The sequence below is a fragment of the Nelumbo lutea genome, chromosome 3 (genome assembly GCF_056320005.1).
Source record: "Nelumbo lutea isolate HS-2025 chromosome 3, American lotus-T2T, whole genome shotgun sequence".
Taxonomy (NCBI): Eukaryota; Viridiplantae; Streptophyta; class Magnoliopsida; order Proteales; family Nelumbonaceae; genus Nelumbo; species Nelumbo lutea.
The window spans coordinates 73,636,168-73,661,433 of NC_142686.1; the positions used below are offsets into that span (position 1 = coordinate 73,636,168).

The 25,266-nt window shown below is 38.6% G+C and overlaps 2 protein-coding genes across 6 annotated transcripts in view; one reads left to right on the top strand and one right to left on the bottom strand.

Annotated features, from left to right (window-relative positions):
* Positions 1-23,090, top strand: part of LOC148865481 (uncharacterized) — a 54,122-nt gene extending 31,032 nt beyond the window's left edge. For 2 of the 5 annotated variants that reach the window (XM_088977843.1, XM_088977845.1), the window contains exons 3-10: positions 9,816-10,309; positions 10,804-10,866; positions 18,214-18,294; positions 18,794-18,892; positions 20,744-20,857; positions 20,962-21,045; positions 21,340-21,411; positions 22,434-23,090. In XM_088977843.1, the coding sequence (XP_088833969.1) occupies positions 9,816-10,309; positions 10,804-10,866; positions 18,214-18,294; positions 18,794-18,892; positions 20,744-20,857; positions 20,962-21,045; positions 21,340-21,411; positions 22,434-22,703 (1,277 nt within the window). In that variant the 3' untranslated portion in view covers positions 22,704-23,090. Of the gene's footprint in view, positions 1-1,610; positions 1,746-9,815; positions 10,310-10,803; positions 10,867-18,213; positions 18,295-18,793; positions 18,893-20,743; positions 20,858-20,961; positions 21,046-21,339; positions 21,412-22,433 lie in introns of those variants that run through there. The other 3 variants (XM_088977844.1, XM_088977846.1, XM_088977847.1) reach the window with 2 other exon arrangements.
* Positions 23,091-24,135: 1,045 nt separating this feature from the next.
* Positions 24,136-24,945, bottom strand: LOC148865483 (uncharacterized). The gene has a single exon (XM_088980559.1). The coding sequence runs from the start codon at positions 24,671-24,673 to the stop codon at positions 24,254-24,256; it is 420 nt and encodes a 139-aa protein (XP_088836685.1). The 5' UTR covers positions 24,674-24,945; the 3' UTR covers positions 24,136-24,253.
* Positions 24,946-25,266: the final 321 nt, after the last annotated feature.

The following is a 25,266-nucleotide window of genomic DNA, read 5'->3' on the forward strand; positions in this document are numbered from 1 at the left end:
CTAATCACTACAAGTCCACATTTCAATTTTCCTATAAGGCTACTATTGTCTTAGTATCTTTTGAGTTTTGAATAATGACTAAGGCCACGCTTGTTTGAGGTGGAAAATCGAACCGGGGTGAACTTTACACCCTGGTTCCATTTTACATGTGTTTGGTAGAGGTGTTAATATTGCCTCGTAAATCGATGTAAAAGTCCATTCTCACCAATATATACATTGAAAATGTAAACTTTTCCTTCTTCTCTACCCAATGGTCTCCTCTCTATACGAAGAGTTGAAGAGTGCGTGAGAAGACCTCCTCCGTCCAATGGTCTCCTTTTGCGTCCTTTGTTTTGAGAGAGGTCTTGTTTAGTTTCTTTGAATGCTGCATTTCTCAGAAGGGAAGGAGTCTGCCTTCGAAGAAGAGCTCGTCGACTGTTAACATCCTATCACCAGTGGAGTTGCTAGAGAGAAACTCGAAATCTATATTGCCACCGACACCTTTTCCCATTCTATGTCAAGCTTCTTTGGTGACTCAGAGCATGGGCTTATGGAGATGAAATCATTGTCGTTGACGAAGACAACGGAGAAAGAGATCCGCGGGCTTGATGTCGGCTCCAGGGAGTTTCAGAGCAGAGTTTCAAGAGGCTTTACCAGATTGATGCCCCGATTCAATTTTCCATTGATCACTAAACCGGGATCAAATTTTCCATCGGTGTAAATTTGAATTTACACTTAAAACAAATGCAGCCTAATGAAATGAGTAATTTAATTATCCTTCGGACCTTACCTACAATTTTTTTTTTAAAGGAACCATAATGTTCTCTAGAGTCTAGAAGTATAGAGTATTGTCTCTATTGTTTTAAATTTTAACTTCCAAGTGTTCAACAAAGTAGCAAACTACACACATCAAGTCATCAATTAATAATATCCATACAATTTATACAATAGTGAGACACTACAAATGAATGTTATACAACTAAAAGAATTAATTTCTCATGTGAAATGAATGAATAAATATCTGTTTTAACATTAACAAAAAGAAAAAAAAGGAATACATATCTGTTTTAACCTACAAAGTGCAAATACATATCTATTTTTGCATAATACAGTTTTATTTTGTGTAAAAAAGAATGAAAATTGGGGATGAACCCCTGTTTTGTGATTAAGAAAAAGGTGAGGGGAATAAAACAAGTAAAAATATTGGGAAAAAACCCCTGTTTGTGCATGGAAAAAGGGTGAAAATTAAAAGGGCGGACCCCCTGTTTTTATGCAAAAATATCAAGACAAAACATTATGAAACAAGGGGGATAGGGCAGAGCCCCTGTTTTTATCCAAAAAGAAAGGACAAAACTAGGTACCCATAATTTTCATGAAAAAAAAAAGAATGAAAGACATGGGGCGGAACCCCTGTTTTCATGCTAAAAATCAATTGAAACAAATAGGCCGGAGCCCCTGTTTTCATGCCAAAAAACTGACTGAAATAAAGGAGAAGAAACAAGAAACAAGGAGGAAAAGGAGGAGGAAGAAGAAAGAAAAAAGAACAGTAGAAATCGAACAGTAAAACAGAAGAAACCGAAGAAGAAGAGAAGAAAACAACACAAACCTTGTATAGATAGATAATAGAAAAACAGTAATTGAAAAAATAAAATAAAATCTCTTACCTTTCAACACAGACCAGTAGAGAAGGAAGTTGGAGCTTCACCGAAACAATGGAGGAGGGTTTCTTCTCTCCCAGTCTCATGCCCAAGTATTTTCCTTGAATGGTAAGTCTTCTTTGATCGACCAAAGTGGGTATTCTATGTTTTATAATTAAAATGACGATTCTGCCTCTCTTTATAAAAGCGAAACTTTAAAAAGGAAGAGTGTTAAATGGTCATTTAATCTCAAATGAGGCTTTCAAACTCTGATTGTTTAAATCATCCAGGAATTGTGATTTAGGATTTAAACTACCAATTTGATTACAAATCGTATGATTAATTCAAAATACGATTTACACATACAATTCATATCGTTTTAGCCCCAATTCGATTTGAATCGTATGATTCAAATCGTGAATCACATGATTTTGAAAACATTGATTGGGAGGGAACCATGACATGGAGAAGTGGTAAAAAAAGTTTGGTGATTAGGTCCAATGCAGAAGCCGGGAACATGGCTGTCCCATGGAATTTCCAAAATTTTGTGGATAAAGAACTTGTTAGGAGAATTGAAATTTGTAGTATATAGTCCCATGCCAGTTTATTTTGACAATAAGGTTGCTATCAATATTGCACTCAATCCCTCCATGATGGAACAAAACTCATTGAAGTGGATAAACACTTATCAAGGAGAAGATTCTGAGTGGCGAAGTTTGCACTACTTACGTTAGTTTTGAAGAGCAATTTGCATACATCTTCACAAAAGGCCGACATCACTTGTGACAAAATGACTCTTATGACAAGTTTAGCATGGTTATGTCCCAACTTGAGAGAGAGTATGAAAACTGTTGAGAGTTCTACTTATGCCACATGGGCTTTTTTTTTTCATTGTACATTTTTTTATATTAGTTGGGTTGCCCTATTTTAAATAGAAAGGTTGGCACAACCGGTTTTTTTGATAAATGGGGTTGGCACCACCATTCTCAATCTTTTTGACTCCCAATCAATTTTTCTCTATTCTTCTTCTCTCTTCTCTCTCCTTTCTTCTGTTTCACTTCACTTTATACTGAATAGGGATATTTGGGGGAAATTTCACTGTATATATATATATATATCGATCAATAACAAGAAACTTTATTAAACATATGAAACTATGTGGAGCTTAGGTACAAAGGGGAGATAAAAAGACTTGACTTCCCACGAAAGAATACAAGGAAAATTCAAAAATTAGCCCAAAAAGTTGAAACCCTGTCCACCCCTTGCTTTGCTAACCCATCAACAAAAGAATTAGCAGTCCTTTTCACCCAGTTGTAATGAACCACAATATCCCTACTCAGCCAGTTAATTTATTCTTCTCATTGTTTTAACTCCATAATCCGTTGCTTCCCCCCTTTAGCCACCTAGTCACCACCTCCGAGTCACCTTCAAGAACCAAACATCTGATGTTCAACTCCCTCGCTTTTTGGATACCTTCTAGGGCTGTGAGGATCTCAGCCCTAAGAGAGTTTCCTTCTTCAATTGGGCCTGAGAACATAGCAATAATAGCCCCTGCCTCATTCCTGAATACTCCCCCAATCCCAGAAGGCCCTGGGTTCCTTATACAACTACCATCAAAATTCAATTTTATGAACCTAGGAGGAGGAGGGGACCACGAAGGACTACAGGTCCTTCCAATTTCTCACCACATCAGCCACAAAATAATCTGAGAATAATTCCATAGTTTTCAACCAATGTGCCATCCTTAACAGGATTAGATCTAATAAGTTTCCAATGGTCCTTTCCTTATCTGGAAATATTCGTGAGTTTCTTTCTTCCCATAGAGACCAACACATTGCAGCCCTAATGCTTCTCTACCTAGTGACCATAAAGGGAAAAGACCCAAAAAGGGAAAAGACCCACTCCCAAACTGATTTAGCAACCGAACAAGTGACCATAAGGTGGTAGCTAGTTTCCCCATCAGCTTTACAGAGAGTACATCTATTAGGATGTAAACAATAGTTGGGTCTCTTCTTTTGAAGTAGGTCATTTGTGTTAATTCTTTCCAGGAAAGTTTCCCAACAAAAACTACCAACTCGAGGAGGAACAGGCCTACTCCAAATTTCTTTAATCGGGAAGACAACCCAATGGGATCAGAAGGATGAGTTGAAGTCTCGAAAAATGAGGCACAAGAGAAAACACCTAAAGAGGAGGGAACCCAAAATCTGGTGTCCTCCTTAATGGGATCCAAGAAGACATTTTCAAGGATGGCTAACAAAGACAAAATGTGGTCCAAGTCTATGTCCCTAATTGACCTTCTCAGCCCTAGGTTTCACCCAAACCCTGAAGGAGAGTTTGAGGGGTTAAGAAGGAAGAAATGGGTTCATTTTTCAAATCAGAAAGAGCATACAAAGAGGGGAATTGGCCCATTAGAGGTGAGTCCCCGACCCAAAGTTGTTCCCAAAATTTTATTTTATTATCGGAGTTAAGTCCATTCCTGATACAAGGGGAGAATATTGAAAGTAGTTTGTGTATGGCTGACCAAGGAGAAGCGGCTGTAGTCTTTGCCAAGATTCTAGGTTCCCAACCATTGTCTTCCAACCCATGTATACTAGCCACAATCTTTGTGCACAACTTGTCTCTTTCCAATGGAAACCTCCATAGCCGTTTCCCCAACAATGCCATGTTTCTCTTCCTAAGATTCCCAATCCCAAGAACTCCTAGCTTTTTACATCTAGTTACCACCTCCCAACTCACCCTATGGTCCTTCTCCTCTCCAGGCTCCCACAAGAAATCCCTCATAAGCTTTTCCAAAGTGTTAGGGACCATTGTGGGGATCTTAAACACAAATAGGAAGTACTGAGGAAGATTAGCTAGGGTTGATCTAATCAAAGTGATTCTCCTCCCCAAGGAAAGATAATTTTTCCTCCAAGAGGCAAGCCTTTTCCCAAATATCTCAACCACCGGGTTCCAAAAGCTTACCTTCTTAGGGTTATCCCCCAAGGGGAGGCCTAAGTAAGCCATCGGCCAATCCGAGGTTGCACACCCTAAGACATCTGCATACTCTCTAAGCTCCCTCTCCTCCAGATTCACACCCGCCAAACTACTTTTATCCAAATTCACCTTGAGATTGGATACCCGCTCAAAGAGTTGTATTGCCAACTTTAGGTTCCGAATCCACTCAATGTCCCCACCTTCACAGAAAAGGATAGTGTCATCTACAACTGTAGATGAGTAAGAGGTATCTCCTCCCTTCCTACTCTCCATCCTTTTATTAAATTCATTGAATCTGCTCTCTGAATCAATCTCCCAAGTACATCAACAATCAGAGTGAATAGGAAAGGGGATAGTGGATCACCTTGTCTTATTCCTCTCGAGGCAGGGAAGAAATCCACTACAGTTCCATTCACCAAGATTGAGTAGTGGCAACTTCTAATACAACCCCAAATCCAATTACACCAACTGTCTCCAAAGCCAAAACTTTTCAACACCTCCAACAAGAAGGACCAATCAACCAAGTCATAAGCCTTCTCCAAGTTCAGTTTACACACCACTCTTTTCTTCTTGGATTTCCTAAAACTCTCCAGACTCTCATTTGCAATCAAGATTTGATCAGTAATTTGTCTTCCCATCACAAAAGCACCTTGGTTAGGTGCGATTATAGAAGGAAGAACCTTCTTTAACCTTAGAGACAACACTTTTGCGATTATTTTGTACAAACTGTTCACCAAACTAATAGGTCTAATGTCCCTTGGTTGTGAAGCCTCTTTCTTCTTAGGAACCAGAGCAATGAAAGTGGAGTTCAAGCCTGGGTTGATTATTCCCCTTCCGTGGAACTCCTCAAACACTGACCCAATATCTTCCTCCACAATACCCCAAAAATCTTGATAAAAAGCCATTGTGAACCCATCCAGACTTGGAGCTTTTGTTCTATCTGTTGAAAAGATTGCTTCCTTTATCTCCTCCAAATCAAATCTCCTTTCTAACTACTCTCTGTTTTTTGGACTTAGAGTCGGCCAATCTAAACCCTCCAACCAGATCCTTTCATTTAAAGGTCTTCTGAAAATAGATTTGAAATGGTCAACAAAGGTTTTTGCTATTTCTACCGGGTGGGAAATAATTGTTCCTTCGATTTCCAACTTTGAAATGAAATTCTTCCTTCTACCGTCTGCCATTGAGTGAAAGAACCCAGTGTTTCTATCCTCCTCCTTCAACCACTTGCACCTAGATTTTTGCCTCCAGCTTATTTTCTCCTTAATCAAAAGATCCTCCAATTGCTTTTCTTTACACTCCATCTCCTTTCTCTATCTTCTTCACCAAAAAGACCCCTTCCTTCCTTCCTATCTAGCTCTTCTATCTGCTCTACCAACACTTGTTTCCTTTCCTCAGCTCTCCCAAACTCCAACTTGTTCCACTCCTTTATTTGGGATTTTAAGAACTTAAGCTTTTTATGGAACCTCATTCCTTCCCATTGTACTAGCGGATTATAGTGCTGCCACCATTCCTTGATTTTCTCAATGAAACCCGGGTGGGTCAACCACATGTTTTCAAACATAAATGGGGCAGGACCATCACCTCTCAAATCCTCCTTACACATTACTATAGGCCAGTGGTCTGAGGTAAGCCTCGGGAGCACCCTAGATGTTAAGTTACCCCAATGTGCCTCCCAATCTGTAGAAAAGAGAAACATGTCCAGCTTAGAGAAAATTGGGCTTGATTGGAGGTTGGACCAGGTGAAGGTATTGTTAAGCATTGGGAGTTCTTTAAGCTCAAATGAATCCACAAACTGATTGAAGCTCCTCATACTTGTTGTGACTCTCTGTCTAGGGTTGTTGGTTTCCTCTGTGAGTCTCACTACATTAAAATCCCCTCCCAGACACCATGGTCCTTCCCAAAGGCCCCTAATATCACTCAACTCTTCCCACACTTTCTTTCTCTGCCTATAGTCATTGGGCCCATAAACATTTGTTAGAACCCATTCGAAACCATCTTCCACCTGCCTAAACTTCAAAGAAACAGAATGATCCCCTATCAACTCTTCTAGTCCTATAAGCACATCTTCTTTCCACAAAGTCACAATACCACCTGAGGACCCCCACGACGGAGTAGCCGCCCACTTAATCCCCTTAGCTCTCCAGACACTTCTCGCCCACCTACAGTCAAAATCCATTCTTTTGGATTCCTGAAGTAACACCACATCTGGATTGAACTTCTTAAACACCTCTTTGATTGTTGCTCTCTTTCTAGCACTACCTAGCCCCCTCACATTCCAACTTATGATTCTCATCACAATTTTGCAAGAATCTACCCTATCACCACCAAAATCTACTTGGGCCCTTTCCTTCTATCCCCTCTGGCCTCAAGCTTCTTATCCCCCTCAATATCTCTTCTTAATCTCTCAACCTCACTCAATTTTCTTTTCTTGAACTTTCTATCCTCCTCTTTTCGTAGAAATGCTTTTAAATCATTTGGGTTCTTCAGTTTACACCCCAGCTTTCCCATAAATTCTGCCACTGAATCTTCCCTACAATTCTCCTTTTTATCTAGCTTTCCAAGCTCTCCACGTCTACCCCTCTCCTCATTCCTTTTCTCTTCCTCTCCACTAGGCACTCTTTCTGTCCCATTTGTACTCTCCCTTTGCAAATCATTCCTCTCCACTTCACCCATTATCCTCTCAATGATACCCCATATCCTTTTATCCCTGCCCTGTAATCCTACTATTGTCTCCTCCTCCTCCCCTTGTAATCTCATTGTGGCTTCCTGTCCATGGGCCTTTGACTCTTGGTTGGAAAAGGAATTTGGAACAATGGACACAGAACACTCATCAGTAGCACAAACTGAATTGACAGAGTTGTTAGAGTTACCTGGTTCCAACTGAGGGTTGTAGGAAAGGGGCAGAGGAGGGTGGTTGGTTTTCAAACCCTGTAAAGAACAAATGGAGCTTTCCGTCTCCTTGGGTTGGAGGGAACTATTCCCCGTCAACTGGTTTACACAAATACCTTTTTCTCTACCCGGTTGTCCACCTCTCTGTGATGTATTCTTGTTCAGATCTGGGAAAGCATGACCTACCACCTTAACGGCTACTTGCAAGGGGCCGAACCTTGGTAGAGGCTTGTCCGAAATTGAGCTTTGGTCTACCCTGTTCAAGTTTACCGGAGTCTCCAAATCTGTCTTCTGTACACCCATCGGATTTTCAAGAAAGAGCTGCTCTAAGTTTAACTTATCTCTGATCTGTCCTGCCTGGGAATCTTCCTGTGTAGAGCCATCCAAACTTGCACAGTCATCTGAAATCCCCTCTTCATCACTCTCCGTGCTGCAACTTATCCAACCTCTATCTTCCTCCTCTCTCTCTTCTATTTTACCCCTACCATAGCGTGGGTTTGGGCGATCTTCTACACTGGAAGCCTGCTCTCCACAGTCCAGACGAAGATTCCAGCTTAGGGGGCGCCTTCCTCCGCCTGTTCGCGATTTCTGATAGCCCTGAGAAGCAAACAGATCGGGCTCCTCTTTTCTGGAAGAAGATAGACGGACCTTTCCGTCTACAGTCGAATAGAGCTTTTAAAGGAAGGCTTCGAGAGGTGGAAAAACCCTGTGACTGTTCATTTTCTCTAATACTCTGTCACGCGCAGCAGGTTGCTTCTCTACTCCGTGGGTGCCACATGTGTTCCATCCCGCTGCCACATCATCATCCCCTACCTCTGGTCGTCTCCCCCAAAGAGATGCCTCAACTTCCGTCGCCAGCCAAACCTTATACCAGGCTCCATCTGAAAGAATTTCAAGAGCCCGAGGCAAGCTCTCCGGCTTCAGCCCTGCAACTCTGATCTCTGCAGCACGCAAGCTTCTCAAGTTCAGCTCTAGAAGAACACCCCCTAGGGCTCTAAAGATTCTTCCTAAGGTCTGTTCATTCCAGAGATTAAAAGGGAGTCCTAAGAATTTGATCCAGAAGTTGCAGTCCTTTAACACAACTTCGTTGCATAACAGAACCCATTTTTGTATTTGTATCAGTCCTCCAGCTACTTGGACTATTGAAACTCAGTTTTTCATCACCTGTATCGAGAATGGCTTTCTTCTCATCAAACGGTAGAACTACTGCATCACCTTCTAAACCCAGTCTTTCTGCAACTGCATCTAGCACTTTCGTCCAATCCCTTACAACCTTATCAGCCATTAACACCATTCTGTGTTCCCATTTGCCTCTCTCTTCTTCAAGTGCTAACTTTCGGATACCGAATGAACTTGCTATCAAAGTCTCTTGACAGCAGGGACTTTGCTTCTTGCTCTGCTCCGGGGTACCACAGCTTAATGGAGCATCTTCAACCGATCTGTTATCCAATCTTCCTACATCCTTCCTTTCAAATTCCAAGAGAAAGGCCTGGATATTATTGGCGAAGGAAGTCCAGCCTTGACCCCTCAGACCTTCCGGTATGCATAATACTTGTTTCTTGTTAGTACCAAAGTATTCTGTTACCATGATAAACCATCCTCTCTCATTCCTTCTCAGAACCGATTCATAACTTTTCCCACAACATACCACTGAGTTTTCCCACCCTTCTACCTTGATAGAGTTTACTGTTCCATCAACAAAGCCTTTCAGCCAGTAGCAAGCCTCCTCTGATAATAGTAGTGTGGCCCTACTACCTTCCCTGATTTTCAGATAAGCCTTACCTCATGTCCCTCCCTGTTCGAACAGAAAGTGTTTAGCTTCAATGCCCAGCTCCAACCTCCACTTCTCCACTGACCGGAAGTTTCTCTCCTCCCGTTCCATTCTCCAAGCACAACCCTTACACAACGGTTCTCCTTACCCCACTGTATATTCTCCAAGCACAACCCTTACACCGGAAATTTCACTTTATATTGCCGATATTGCAAACCAGGCTTTAAAGGAATTGCTGAACTTTTGAGCAAAATCCATATCTATAGGAGGTGGTAATCATTCTACAGGTTGACAGCCATCTTCTAATTGTTGATATTTTTTTGGGGGTCCTTAATAGGTGTGTATAATATACAGAAACTCTTTGTACAGAGGACCATGCATACTTCTTTTTGATTTTATTATAAATATACTCAACCTTTTTTCAAAAAAAAAAAGCATGCTAATATTGATTGAAAATAAAGAAGATCCAAACAGTCCCTTCTCCTTGTCTCATTGATTTATTTTGCCTTCTATTGATGTTTTTCTTCAGATGCTGAAATCTGTTAATACTCTACCATGAAATGCAGGTTATTTGTTCTCCCTAAACCATGCTCGGATGGTGGTCTTCATGGCAACTTTGTATGCCCTTTATTGTGTTAAAGTTCGTGTTGGATGGCTTGGAGTTTTCCTTTCAATAAATCTTGCCTTCCTTTCAAATGATGTCTTCAATTACTTGCTCCAAGGATGTGACAATGGTAGTGATGGTGCAAATTTTGAAGAGCATAAAGAATCAGAACCCATCATAGGAGATGATAACTTCTCAACAGATTCTGAGCATTCTGTGCCAAATGGAGAAGCTGAAGATTTGCATTCTTGCAAATCATCCAGTAAACAGTCTACCGCTTCGAGTTTTGTGAATACATGCAAAGAATCTTCCACCAGCCGGGTGGCCATGGTAGACACAAGTTCAGTGGATGAGATGAAGAAAATTCTGAATAGCACGGATCACTATGAAGCATTGGGATTTCCTCGTCACAAGAGCATTGATGCTTTATTATTGAAAAAGGAGTACCGTAGAAAGGTATGCTCATTTTTGTTGAGTGTATGCCTGTTTACCGCTTGAAAGTACCCTAAATTTCCAGTATCTACTAGATTGGATGATCTTATTTCATTTTTTTCCAACATGGCAATGCCGAACACACTTATTCTAAACCTTATGTATGCATGCTTATTGTACTTGAGGCATTTCAATTATTTAAATGGTCATGATGTCAGATCTTGGTAGGACCCATCAAATGCCAGGCCAATGTGTGTAATGTGCAGCTTTGTACATTTACAAATGCGAATGCATTAGTAAGGGATGGGTAAAGTAGGATAAATTTGGGCTGTATCCCTAGGCGCTATTGAAAAATCCTTGTTTTAAGAGTTAAGAGGAGTATGTAGAGTTGCCAGCTCATTGCTGTTGTATTGGATTGTGGGATTCTCTTTTTCTATTATGTTGTTAATCAAGATTTTAAATTGTATTAATGGTAGAAAGTCTAGCTTTTTTTTGATGTCACTCTTTTGATTTTACAGATGGATGCCTTAATTCTTTTATTTTTCAGTGGGTGCATTAGAGATACGGCTAGCAATGAAATGGTGAAATGTACAACCTGCAGCAAATTGCATGCTTTTTTTTGATAAGTAAAGGTTGTTAGAGTCGGCTGTAGAGGGTTAGTTTAGTCATTTTACTTTATGTTATATGCTTGATGTAATTACTGTTATATTCTAAGTTAAGTGATGAGTCCCACACTAGTGGGGGCACAATAGTCATTGTACTTCTAGTTAGAAAACTATAAACAAATCTGGCCAACTAGAGAGATTAGTTTTCTCTAGTTCGATCCAGTCTTTTCTTCTACCTCTTCTCTTCTCTTCTCCTCTCTCTCTCTTTCTCCTTTCATTCTTATTTTCTATTATTCTGAAACTGAATTGAATCCTGTACAGATCTGAACTCTATCATAGTATCAGAGCTGTTATAAATCAGTTCAGATCTGTCCAGTTTTCTGTGCCTCCCAATCTAGTATTTTACAGTTTTCTTAGTCACTTGGAGTTTGACAAAAAGGCTGAGAAGGAGTGATCGTTTTTTGTTTCTGGAAGTTTTAATGCCTCAGGTTGGTGTTGTGGTGGTTTTAGGTGGTTGGTAGAAAGCCTTCTAATCGATGGATCGAAGAGGCCTGTTCACAGTAGTTTAGTGGTCTGACAGGTTTAAGTCTGACTTGTGTGGTTCAGATAGGTGGGTTGGATGAGATTATAATGGGAAGCAATTTATGATGTGTAGCAGACAGTATCATATGCGCGAGGTGTATTTGGGTGATTTTTTGCGGTGTCAAAAGTGGAAAACAGTGGTGATTATCATTGCTGAAACCTGTGACAGTAGATGTTTCAACAGTAGTTAGCCATAGGTGTGCAGTGTGGGGATCAGTTAGTAAGGTTGTGTCACATATTAGTGTGAGAAGAAAAAAATATATATATTTTTTTATGGCAGCCATTGGAGATGTCAATGAACATAAGTCCAGTGTTATAATTCCCCCTGATTACTTGAATGTGCAGATGACCTCTCTATTAAATTGAACGAAGAGAATTATGCACATTAGGCTAAATCTATTCAAGATTTTCTCAGAGCTAAAAAAAAGGCGAAGCATGTGAAAGAAGATAAACCCTCAGTTGATTCTTAGGAGTACAATGATTGGGAACAAGAAGATGCACAAATTATGACTTGGTTATGGAATAGCATGGAACCTAAGATTAGTGTGAATTTCATGTTCTTAGACACAACCAAGGAGATTTGGAATCATGCAAAGAAGCTTTACTCAAGACATGACAATACAACTTGAGTATATATTGTGGATGCTTTAGTTGGAAAGGAATACAGCCGCAGGCAGCAGCAGTAATGGGCGTTAGATTCAGTGTTCCTATCTTATCTTGTCTAGATTCAGTGTTCCTATCTTATCTCTTAGCTAGATTCAGTGTTCCTATTAATTAGGCAGTAGCATTATTATTTCCTAGGTCTTTTAGAAAGTTAAATGTTAGAAAGTTTCCTAATGTTTTTAGAAAGTCTCTTACTGTTTTTTAGAAAGTTCTTTTTCAGAAAGTTTCCTTAAGAAGGACTCTTGTAATTTCTATTTAAGGCAGATATTATTCAATAAATCCATCCCGAATTTCAGTCAAGAAAGAGCAGAGGAGAGTTGGTAATCTCTTTAACAAATCACCATTAAGGCACTAAAGATAGGTTCCTTGAGAAAAGAGAGAAATAAGGGAAAACAAGAGCTTTTCCCCAGTAGCCGACCTGTGACGAGATCCTATTCGTTGGCCCATAACAGTATACCAGCTCTACTAAGAGTATTTTAATTTGCAATAGGGTAATCAAAGTCTTGAGGAGTACTTTGTAATTTGTTTTGATGATTATTCAAGGATTCCATGGCTTTATTTTATGAAAAAAAGGAGTGAATTATTCTCTATTTTCTAAAAGTTTCATGCTGGAATTTGCACTCAATTTGTTGTACATATTAAAATCCTTCGTTCTGATAATGACTGTGAATATTTTTATACACCTTTTCAACAATATTTGGAACAACATGGTATTATTCATAAAACCTCTTGCACTTACACCTCTCGACAAAATGAGGTAGCTGAAAGAAAGAACCGCCACCTCTTGGAAACTGCTCGATTCCTTTTTGCATCATATGCATATACCTAAATGTTTGAATTCCAAATTTTTAATGGGATTGAAGTCTAAATATGAATCGGTAAGAGCATAGATACTAAGTGGGTCTGCTATTCCCTCTCTTGAGGAGGTGTTTGCTCGTCTCAGGAGGATTTTGGTTGGACCTACAAAGAACTCTACCATATCTATTAGGTTTACTTTGAAGTGACAAGAGGGGGAGGTTGTGGTAGTAGAGGAGTTTGGGGAATTCAACCAAGTCTTGGTGGTGGTAATGGTCCCATGTACAATCATGGTGGTGGGCATATTGGAGGTAGAGGATGTAATGGTGGTCCGTAGAAGTGTACACACTACGCAATGGTAGCCCACCTTCAACCTAGGCAAATCATGTAGTGGCTAGTGGTGATGGTGGTATGAGACAAGAAATTCAGCAAGCTGATCAGACACCTCCTACATCTACAGATGACTCCGAGAAAGAGATGACAAGTGTTCCACGTGATGAGTATGAGTGGTTTCTTTAGGCTACTTCTCAGCAGAAAATAGCTATGCTTGCCCACTCAGGTATGGCTTGTTTGGCATCCAAACGCTCTCACTGGATCATTGACTCTGGGCTTTTGATCATTCAGTGTTTTAAAAGCACAAGGGCCAATATGCACCTGAGGCGCAAGGTGCAAAACTACAAAAAAAGCTAAAAAAATAAAAAATAAGTCAGAAAATAAAAAAATTCAAAAGAAATGAATGAACAACATTAGCAAATAGGGGGGTTCTCGAAGCTTGCCTCGACGGGTGTGGTTGGGGGTTCGGGGGCAGAGCGCCTGACCTAGCTGTCAGACTAAAAAAAAACCAAAAAGCGCAAAATTTTAAAAAGGTGCACGCCTGGGTTGAGGCACAAGGCGCATCAAGTGCATGCCTATGTACACCAGGCGTGCACCTTTTGAAAGGGGTGTGTGTAGGACTAGGGCGAGGCACATACCCAAAATGCGCCTCGCCTGTGTGCCTAGGCATGCCTTTTAAATCACTACGATCATTTGATTGGGGCTCCAAGTGTGTTTACTTCTCTTTCTTCGTCCTCTACAATCCACACTATTACACTTGATAATGGCTCCATTCCATATGTGGTATTGGTAATGTTAACACTGGTTTACTATCTTCGTCTTAAGTTTTGTATGTTCCCAAATTCCCTTTTAAGTTTTAATCATCGACTCTGTTAGTAAATTGACCAAGTCTCTTAATTGCTCTATTGCATTTTAACCCTCTTGTGTTTTCTCAAGATCTCAAGACAGAGATGAAGATTGGTGAAGCCGTGGAGGGCATGAAGTTGGTGGACTGTGTTACCTTGATGGTGGTGGTTCATCAACAGCTCTTTAGTCGCCTCTTTCTCCTCTACAGTGGGATTGAAGACTTGGTCATTTGTCTCTTAAAGCATTTAAGTTGTTCCAGCATTGAGTCGTTTTTCTACTTTGGATTGTGAGGTGTGTTAGTATGGGAAACATGATCGTGTTCCCTTTAGTCGTAGGGTTGATGGTCATCTATTGATTCATTTTTCTTTGGTCCATTCAGACACTTGGGGTCCAAATAAAAGTGTCATACAATGGTTACAAGTACTTTGTAATTTTTGTCGATGATTATTCAAGGATGACATGCCTTTATCTTATGAAAGAAAGGAATGAATTATTCTCTATTTCTCAAAAGTTTCATGCTGAAATTCACACTCAATTTGGTGTACATATTAAAATCCTTCACTGATGACATGACTTTCTTATGAAAGAAAGGAGTGAATTATTCTCTATTTTCCAAAAGTTTCATGTTGAAATTCACACTCAATTTGGTGTACACATTAAAATCCTTGGTTCTAATAATGATTGTGAATATTTTTATACACCTTTTTAGCTAATTTGGAACATGGTATTATTCACCAAACCTCTTGCACTTGCATCCCTCAGCAAAATTGGGTAGCTGAAAGAAAGAACTGCCACTTCTCAGTCCCATTTGCATCATATGAATGTACCTAAACATTTTTGAAGTGATGATGTGCTTACATCTTGCTTCCTTATTAATCGAATGCCTATGTCCATCCTTGAAGGTCATTCTCTCCTTAGTTTTGTTTTCCACATCATCTCCTTTTCCTCTCACTTCTAGGGTTTTTGGGTGTGTGTGTTTTGTTCATAATCTTGGATCTCGAATGGAAAAATTAGATGCACAATCTACTAAGTGTGTCTTCCTTGGCTACTCTAGGATCCAGAAAGGGTACAAGTGTTGTAATCCTAGTTCTCGACATTGCTTTGTGTGTTCAGATGTTACGTTCTTTGAGTCCATTCCGTTTTTTTCTAGGTTGGATGTCTTTTCTCCTCTTCCGCTTCCAGTTATTGTTAAGGACCCCATTCCTCTTGTTTCAACCGCAACTAAGTCTCTGCCTCCGGTGCAACTTCCTACTGAATGTCCCCTCCTGGTAAGCATGCTGTAGGATGTAAGTGGGTATACACTATCAAGTATTTACTTGATGGTAGTGTTGAGTGGTTGAAAGCTCGGTTGGTTGCTAAATGTTATTCCTAGCTATATGGCATTGACTTTATTGTTTCATTTGTGTTGATTTCTCTAGCTACTATTTATTGGCTTTTGTTTCAGCTTGATATCAAGAATGCCTTTGTACATGGTGATCTTCTTGAGGTGGTGTATATGGATCAACCATTAGGGTTTGTTTCTCGGGGGAGGATGGTAAGGTGTGTAGACTCAAGAAGGTTGTTTATGGATTTAAACGGTCTCCTCGTGCATGGTTTGGTAGATTTAGTGAAGTGGTTAAGAAATTTGGCATGAAACAGTGTTAGGTCGACTGTTTAGTATTCAACTATGATTTTGATGCTGTGAAGATTTTATTGGTGCTATATGTAGATGATATTGTTTTTACTAGTAGTGACAAGTTGGGAATTTGTTAGGTTAAAGACCTTTTTGCATGATCACTTCCTGACAAAGGACTTTGGTAAATTAAGATATTTCTTAGGGATAGAGGTAGCAAGGTCCAAGCATGGTATTAATTTTTGCCAGAGGAAATATGTCCTTGATCTACTAGAGGAGACAAGGTTGTTGGGTGCCAAACTAGTTGAAACACCCATGGAACCAAATGTCAAGTTGAGTAGTGATGCAGGTGAGGAATTTGAAGATCCTGGAAGGTATGGGAGGTTGCTGGGTAAGTTGAACCACCGGGCCATTACTCGGCCCATTCATTTGCGGTTAGTGTAGTGAGTCAGTTTATGCAGAACCCTCGAATCCCACATTGGGATGCAGTTCTAAGGATTGTACAGTACTTGAAGGGAGCTCCAAACCGTGGCTTGTTATATAAAAGCGGAGAAAGTCTTTAGATAGAGGGATACACTGGTGCTGATTGGGTTGGATCCATATCTGACAGAAGGTCTAGTGCACGGTATTGCATTTTTCTTGGGGGGCAATTTGGTGACATGGAAGAGTTAGAAGCAGACAGTGGTAGCAAGAAGCAGTGCAAAAGCTGCATATAGAGCTATAGCACACACAACATGTGAATTAGTGTGGTTGAAGAATCTCTTAGAGGAAATGGTTACTCGATTGACACTCCTATGAAGCTGTCCCACACTTAAGTGGGGGCACAATAGTCATTGTGCTTCTAGTTAGAAAACTATAAATAAATCTCGCCGACTAGAGAGATTAGTTTTCTCTACTTTGATGCAGTCTTTTCTTTTATCTCCTCTTCTCTTCTCTCTCTCTCTCTCTCTCTCTCTCTCCCCTTTCATTCTTATTTTCTATTATTCTGAAACTGAAACCTGTACAGATCTGAACTCTATCAAAGGTAAAATTTCATTAAAAGAAAATGAGTATACAATCTGGGTAGGTATTTAAGAAACACCTCACAACATCAAAAAATACAAAACTACATATCTTCAAGTATCTAAATTACAATGTTGATACCCCAGCACACCACCTCCCATAAGCTTCTCTCTAGTCTTCTCTCTTGACCTGAGAAAGTCAGGCAATATCAAGACCCAATCTGCAACAGATCTGCCAACAGCTGCCACCAACTTGTCGAGCTTCCATTCCTTGTCTTCAAAAAGTCTTCTGTTCCTTTCTTTCTATAATATTCCACAGTTCCAGATTATTCTGGCCATCTTACCTCCTCTGATTCTTGGCCATGAGAAAAAATTTCAGGTGTCATTGTCTGAAAATTTTTAACCCCAAATAATTTCGTGAAAAGGGTCCACAAGAAACCAGTAATTTTGCATGAAAAGAAGACGGCTGACTGATTCCTCTTCTTCTCTATGCAGGTAACCCATGCTGGCCATGCTGAAGTCCCTTGACTTCAAATGAGTCAGTATCAACACATTGTCCATAGCTATCAGCCAAGCAAAAGCTTCCACCTTGGGGGCACCAGATTACCCCATTCCCCAACAATTTGATCATAGTCCATTTGGTTCCTGCACAAAGTTGAATAAATAAGATTTAACGTAAACTTTCCATTTGAGCACTCTTTCCACCATGACTCATCCTTAGACTGGGCTGAGATCTTCACCCTTCCCAACTCCTCCACCCTTGTCAAGCGGTGGTCTTCTTAATCTTGGACACTAGAATCTTGGACTCTTGGTCAAACCTCACATAATCTTCCCACCCCACTTCAGTCATCCTCCCAAATCTTAATCTATCTCCATCCCCAAACACTCATCCCGTATGATGAACTAACCTCCCTTGATTCCCATCCAAATCTCACCACCCCATATTTACCCACCACCACCTTCCTCCATAAAGAATTTTCCTCCTTATTTGACCCAAATCTCCATAACCAGTTCCCCTGTAAGGCTTTGTTAAATAGTTTCACCCTTCTAAACCCCAATCCTCGTCATCCTTTGGGTCTACAAAACTTATCTCATTTGACCAGGCGGAAATTTTTACCCCCTGCATCAAATTGCATGTACATTTTATGAATAATAAAGCATTTCATTAAATATATTTTAAGATGGATTTACAACTGATACAACATTTAGATTTCCAATGAGGCACGGGATGCTGCCTCAAAAAAAGATAAATTACAGTGTAACCTAGAGTAATTGACCCCTATTCACCCCTTGCTTGGCTAGTATGTTGCTAGCTAGTTTTTTTTTTTTTACTTTTCATTTTTCTGTTTTTCACCCTCCAAAAGAAATGGTTAGTTGTGTATAATAGTATAGCATGTTAATGAGTAGCACGTCATATTTGTCTAATGGTACTTTCCGACATTTTCTATCTGTGTTCTTCCAATTATGATATCTATTTCTTTTTCTGCCTAGGCCATGCTTGTGCATCCTGATAAAAATATGGGAAGTTCATTAGCAAGTGAGTCGTTCAAAAAACTTCAGTGCGCATATGAGGTATGTTTATTTGCAAAATAAATAAAAGTTTACGCCTACTTAATTTTGTATTCCATGTTTTATTTTGTCTAAATTGAAAATTGCACAACATCAAGTACATCTTCAACGGAGTTTGAAAAATAAGTGCTTATTCTAATAAGCACTCATTAGTGTTTGGTGAAAAAGCACTTATTTCAAACAGGGGTAGTATAGGTATTTTCAAAATGAATGGTGGCCAAGACAGGGCAGAAAGGAAATAACACTTAAAAAATAAGACCAAAATTTGGGCTTCTCGAATAAGTTCTTATTCTGAAGAATAAGCATTTATTGGGCTTATTTCCCAAATGCAAATAAGTGCTTATTGGTGTGATCCTAGTCCAAAATAAGTGCTTATTGGTGTGATCCTAGTCCAAAATAAGTGCTTATTCGAATAAGCGCTTATTTTTGTGCACTTCCAAACTTAGCCTTTGTGTGAATCGTAGATAATTGGTTGTAACAAGTAACTGTGATAATTTTTCAGGTTCTTTCAGATTATACAAAGAAGAAAGATTATGATGAGCAATTAAGGAAGGAAGAATCTAGAGTCGTTTGTCAGAAGTCATATGATACTTCACAACAGGTATTGCCACGTATTCTCCTGTTTTGTCATGACTTTTTGCTCTGACTTCTGAGGATCATGTTGGAGGGTTTGGTTTCTCTTTTTTTAAAAGTTTCCATTCTAATTGATTTTCTTCAGTGAGAGTATTAAATAAACTCTTGAAGAGGAAACTAGAAAAATATATCAACACTAGAAATCTATTTATAAAGTTTGTATAGCCAGTTTTTATATGATGTCTTTGGGTTGTGAATACATTTATTGGTGTGTAAAACTGCCTTTATTTCTTGTTTGGGTGTAAATCTACGTTTTATAATACATAGGGTGAGGTCTATGCTGTCAAGCTGTTTTGTCTCCTAACTCCATATTGGAATTGTTACAAATTGGCCATCCATTACATATAAAGGGATATTTTTTTTATTTTCTATTAATTTTTTTTTTTTTGGTGAGGAGCCATTGCTTGGTGCAATGGTAAAATCTCTGGCTGATAAGCATGAGAAAATTGGTTTGAGTCTGAAAGTGGCCACTTGGTACAAAAAAAATCTTGGCTATTTCTAGCTGACCAACTTGAGCTTGACCTAAGCCTAAGCTCAGCTCAGTGTTTTAAAAGGTGTGGGAAAACACCCTGAGGCGTATGCCAGAGGTGTTGACACCTCTGAGGCGTATGCCTCATGTGCTTTTTTCATGTGGTGTCACAAGTTAGAGATTAATTCTCATTTTTTCTTGATTTTTGTATTCCATCATTAATAAACATAATTTTTGTTTATTACATTTATACTCGTAATATGACAAATACATTAATGATTTTTATTTCTATTTTTTTACAATTTATTGCATTTCTATCTATTTTTTAATTTTAATTATTAAATTATGACATCATGGTATACCCATCTGACCTAGATGGTTGAACCATTCTCCCACTGCTTGCATGAATAGAAAAACTGGTTTACTCTTGGGTCAATTTTATTGTATTCCATTTTCATTATTAGTAAAAACAAATCTTATTTTTCACAGTAAATTTTGTTTAATGTGAAGAATATATAATATCAGAGATGTACTCTAATGTTTTCTAGAAAACTTCTATACTTCATTTTGTATTTTTGTGTTTCTATCTTTTTAAATACTTATTATTTAATTATGACATCATGGGTTGACCTATTTGGTCTAAAAGGTTGGACTATTGACTGACCATCTAGATAGGAAACAAGTTTATTTTTGAATATTCTATTTCATTTACATCATTAATAAAAGAAATTATTATTTATCATACTTAGTTTTGTTTAATATGACATATATATTAGAGACGTGTATATATATTTTTTATTTTTTTATTTTATATATTTTATAATTTTTAGTATTTAATTATGTTATAATGGTTTGACCTATTTGACTCAAATGGTTGAACTGACTACTCACCACTTGAAAAAAAAGGTTTTATTTATGGGTTGTTTTAAAAATATAGGGTTTTATACCATTGAAATTATTGTTATGGATTTAAATTAGTGGAATTTAATAATGAGGAGCAAAGGTAACTTAAACATAGGATTCAATGGATTTAAATTAGTGGAATTTACAGTTTCTACCCTGAAAATAGAGATGGACTACTACAGTATCTGTAACCTGTGTTATCTGATATTGTTCATTCAGTATAATGGTGGAATGCCATTAATTGAAGCAATGATTGAGGGAACATAGAAACAAGATTGATTTCTTCATATAAAGATTAATATCCTTCTTTTGTTACCTCCCTTACATATTGTGTTTGTTTATGGTGTTGGTGCGAGAAAGTCAACAACGATTAAAAGAACATAATTTTAAGGTTCCACTATTCTACCAAAATAATGTATGGCTTATTATGTATTTCACAATCAACAGGATGGTATGGATTATCGATCTGAAGAGTCGAGGCGGATACAGTGCACTAAGTGTGGCAATTCACATATATGGATATGTACCAATAGAACCAAGTCCAAGGCAAGGTGGTGTCAGGTTAGACCAGTTTTGAGTGTATTCAAAATTGCTGTTTATATTTCTTTAGACTTAGAACTTCATTGTTAGGATGTGTATATGATTTAAGGATGATATGACATCAGGACTGCTGTCAATATCATCTAGCGAAGGACGGAGATGGATGGGTTGAATATGGTTGCTCAATAGCCTCTGCAAGGCCTCAGAAGGTAAGTTTTCTTTCAATTAGGTATTTCATGTGGTTAGAGTCTCCAGAACTGAACTGTGAATTGGACTGGGATGCTGAATAAGGTAATGCTCATGGAAAAATGATAATTGCTAATCTGGGAACCAAGCCTTTCTTTTGCTTTCTGCACCTTAGATCATGGCTCTTGGATTACATGTTTAACACAATATTTTTCCCTCTGTTCAGTCAAGGCATTTTTTAAAATTTGTGGATCAGACATAAGGTATGTTACACTATTTTGAAAGTTATATATACTTGCTTCTCTTTTGTCTTCCAGGTGGAAATACCTCGTGCCTTTGTATGTGCCGAGAGCAAGATCTTTGATGTGTCTGAATGGGCCATATGTCAGGTTAGTGTTTCAACACTCCTTCCTAGGATGAGAACATGCATATTATGATGCATTGGAATTTATTCTACTCCCACCCTACGAACATTGACAAAAGCGGGTAAATTATCAACTTAAAATTCTCTTCTCAAATGATGCCCCTTCCGGTAATTCAGACAAACAATGAGCTGAGAGTGAAATTACTTGCCATAAACTGAACCATGCAAAGTAAAATCTCAATCTCTTGACAATGTATATATTTGCTTGATGGAAATCATTTTACGTTTTTTCTTATCAACTCTAGTGTTTTTCTTGTCCTTTTTTTCTCTTTATTTTGGTGGATTAATTGCAAAAACTTGCTTCACTGTTGTGTACTTGGCTACTTCATAGACATCAAAGTTTTGGCTGTGAACTGGATCGTAAGGTTTTTGAAATATAGGGCCATCACCCATTGTTGGTCCTAGCTACCTTGGGTTGTGAGGGGTGAACTGGATAATGTACCCAACCTTTGGCTTTTTCTTTTTTTTACATGAAGTGGCTGCTCTCAAATTTGAACCCACATTCTCACGGTTGTCAGACCTAGATTCTTCCATTGCACCAAGCAATTCGTGTGTCCATGAGTATGCTATTTAAGATGATTGTTTATCAGCACAGTTCACTGCACGATGAAATTTACGAAAGAACAAAAGACTAAATGACCAAAAAAAAGTTATTTGTAATGTTGGTGAACTTTTTTACAGCCATTTACTGATAATTATTATCATGGTAACTATTTTTCACTATTAATAATCTATTATGAGAAATCTTATGATTTTATTAGAGAATTGACTAGATATAATTTATGAAACTAATATTTTTCTTTTGGTCGGGGGGGGGGGGACAGTATTAACAACCAAAAAAAATTAGATTACAAAATATGGAGCATTATTCATGTATTTCATGGTCGTTTGATGTCTGACACTTGAACGGTTTTCCTCGTCTGTTGGAAAATTTGCATGAACTGCTATCTTTAGTTTCGCCTTACATTTTTTAGTTGTTTGATGCAGGGAATGACTTGTAGGCCCAATACACATCGACCAAGCTTCCATGTAAATATGGTTGGTTTAGAGAAGGCTGCACAGAGGTCAAATCCAGGTAGATTCCCATGGGATTTGGATGCTCAGATGATGGAGGAAGAGGATGAAGAGTTCGAGTTGTGGCTTCAGCATGCCTTGGCCTCTGGCCTATTCTCAGAGACTTCCAAGCACAGAAAAAGCTGGAGCCCTTTCAAACTAAATACAAAGAAAGGGAAGAAGCAATGGCGGAGATCACCATGAAAGGTGTCAGAAAAGATCTGAGTTCCTAAATCTGATTGGCTGAATGGGCCTTCTATCTCGTCTTTCGGAAGGGAAGATGGGTGCTTAGTTTTGGAAGGATAGGATTGAGATTTTGGGGGACAAAGTCAATGAATAATGGGATCCTATACGTACAAATATATTCAGGTGTTTGTTGTAGCATCATTTCTGTTGCAAAGTTAATCATGAAGAGTACTCAGACGGAGCTCTGGGCGTCTGGCATGTTGTAATTCTTCCACGATAAAAATTTGAGGGGAACAGTAATGAAATCGAGCTCGTCCTTGTAAATTTGATCCAGCTAACATCATTTGTATCACTTTTCCTTGTAAAAAACAATTTCATGTGCAATATGATTACAAATGACTGAAATGAGAGCCGTTCACATCCTCCCCCTCCCTCTCTCTCTCTCTCTCAAGTTAAAATGGGAAGTGATGCTAATAAACTTGTATTGGCATTGAATCTTGAATGGTCAGAAACTTAACAAAAATCATTTGTTAATTCTTCTGAAGGGATTGCATTTGCATCCAACCAAGTAAATACTAGTTTATGTGTTTAATCAACAATCCAGATACTAGAGCACTATCTAATATTCGACAACGTTCTTAAGAGGGTATTGTACTATCGCTGAAAAAGTATGCCAATGAACAAAGAACATGTTTCCATGTCTGTAAATCCGAGGATCATTCTATCTTCTCCCCACCACTATTTTGAGAACCGTAACAGACTCATGGTTGGACCGTTCAAATCGGGAAGCACTAAAACACTTTGAAAAAGTAAATAAAAAACTGTTGATCCAGATGGTTGAATTTAATTTCATTGTCGTTTATTTATTAAATAAATATTTTGTTAGGCGTATTCTTTGAAAACTGAGAAAATTGGTTGAAAAACATTTTTTAGGCTATGTTTGATTGTAGTGTAATTTTATTTGTACCATCATAAATGCATAGGATTTCAAATGAAAAAATTGCAAATTCTACTTTAATTTTGTTTTGGATTTTACTTCGTTCTTCAGTCATGTCTTATTTTACTTCATTTGTATACAACCAAACAAAATAAGATAAAAATTGAAACAAAAATAAATCAGAATTTGCATCAAAATCATTTGCACTACCAATTGTATCCTTTAACCTTTTTTTTTTAACAACTAGACTCCATCAAGTGCTAAGTTGAATTGTGAAAAAATGCCAAAAATGTTGAGAGAGGTTTCCCACCAACAAATAGCTTTTCATACAATTCAAGAAAATTGATAACCAAATTAACTAAACAATATTGTTTATTTGAAACCTCATATGGAAAAAATGACTTTGTGGTACTGAATTGGCATAATTTTTATAAAAATCATCCTATTCTATAACTGGAGAAAACGGCCAAACAAACAAAAAAAAAAAACATCAATCCTGATTGTCATAATAAATGCAACAGAAATAATCCAATGACCATTGATACTGAAGAAAATCCTTTTAACGAAGAATTCGCTGTCCACAACAAGGAACAAACAACACAAACTCTTATTTCCTCCACTGTATCTTAAATTACTGTTTGTTGGACATGGAGGGCCTTCCACGAAACTGCGTGAAGTAAAGGAAAGCTGCAGCAGTCAACAGCGACACTCCCAGGACCCCACACACTACACTGGCAATCAATAACGCGTTCCTCATGTGCTCATGGCTTTTCCCTTCTGCCCGCAACCTCATCGGAGCTCCAACGCCGGCGGCCCTCCACCATGGGTCGGTCGCATTTCTTGCCTCGGGCTTCTCCACAACGTCGTCGGAATAAGATGATCCGAAGAAAGATTTCATCTCCGGCGTCTCCGTTTCCTTTGGGGTTGTCTGGTATGTCAGCCCGTGGTCGGACGGCCGGATCTCTCGACATTCCGTCAGCCCCATGACCCATATCCAAATCATGGGTAGAAGGATGGCCAGGAGGACGCCATTTCCCCGATTGAGTAGCATCTCTTCCACCTTTCTCCTTTTCCGAGCCCCGAAATCAAGCTCGCAGAGACAGTGAGCTCAATTGCCTCTCCCTTTCTTTCTTTTCTGAGGAATTACAGGGGAAGGAAAGGGGAGAACGGCCTATCTGCGTCTCTCTCTCTCTCTGTCTGTTAAATCAGAAAAAGTGAAGAGGCCTGTCTCATGAATAGGCTGTTGTCCCGCCGCTGTATTCTGTCTTGCGGTGAATACTTAATAATATTTTTTAATAATTATTTTAGGGTAAACTGATGTTTTGAAAATGGCAACTTTCTTAAAGCTAAGGTTTAGAAAATTAATTAACTCTACCCTTACTATTTTAGTTATTTATAACAATTATAGCAATCGTTTAAATCATAATGGAGATACATGAATATTTTTGCCCTTACATTAAAAAGGGCACTAAATTGAAATTACTATTTTAACCCTATAGTCAATGTCTTTTGAATCGTTCCAATCGAAAACGACAATTGACCTCTATTGTCTAACATTTGTAATCACCATGGAGTCTTGGCAGTTGATCAAGTCTTTGAAGGTTCAAAGAGGATGATAGGGAAGAGAGAATACGAGACCGAATA

Bases quoted from the DNA above. Each gene is read 5' to 3' on its own strand.
- LOC148865483 (XM_088980559.1), bottom strand. From the start codon at position 24,673: ATGCTACTCAATCGGGGAAATGGCGTCCTCCTGGCCATCCTTCTACCC.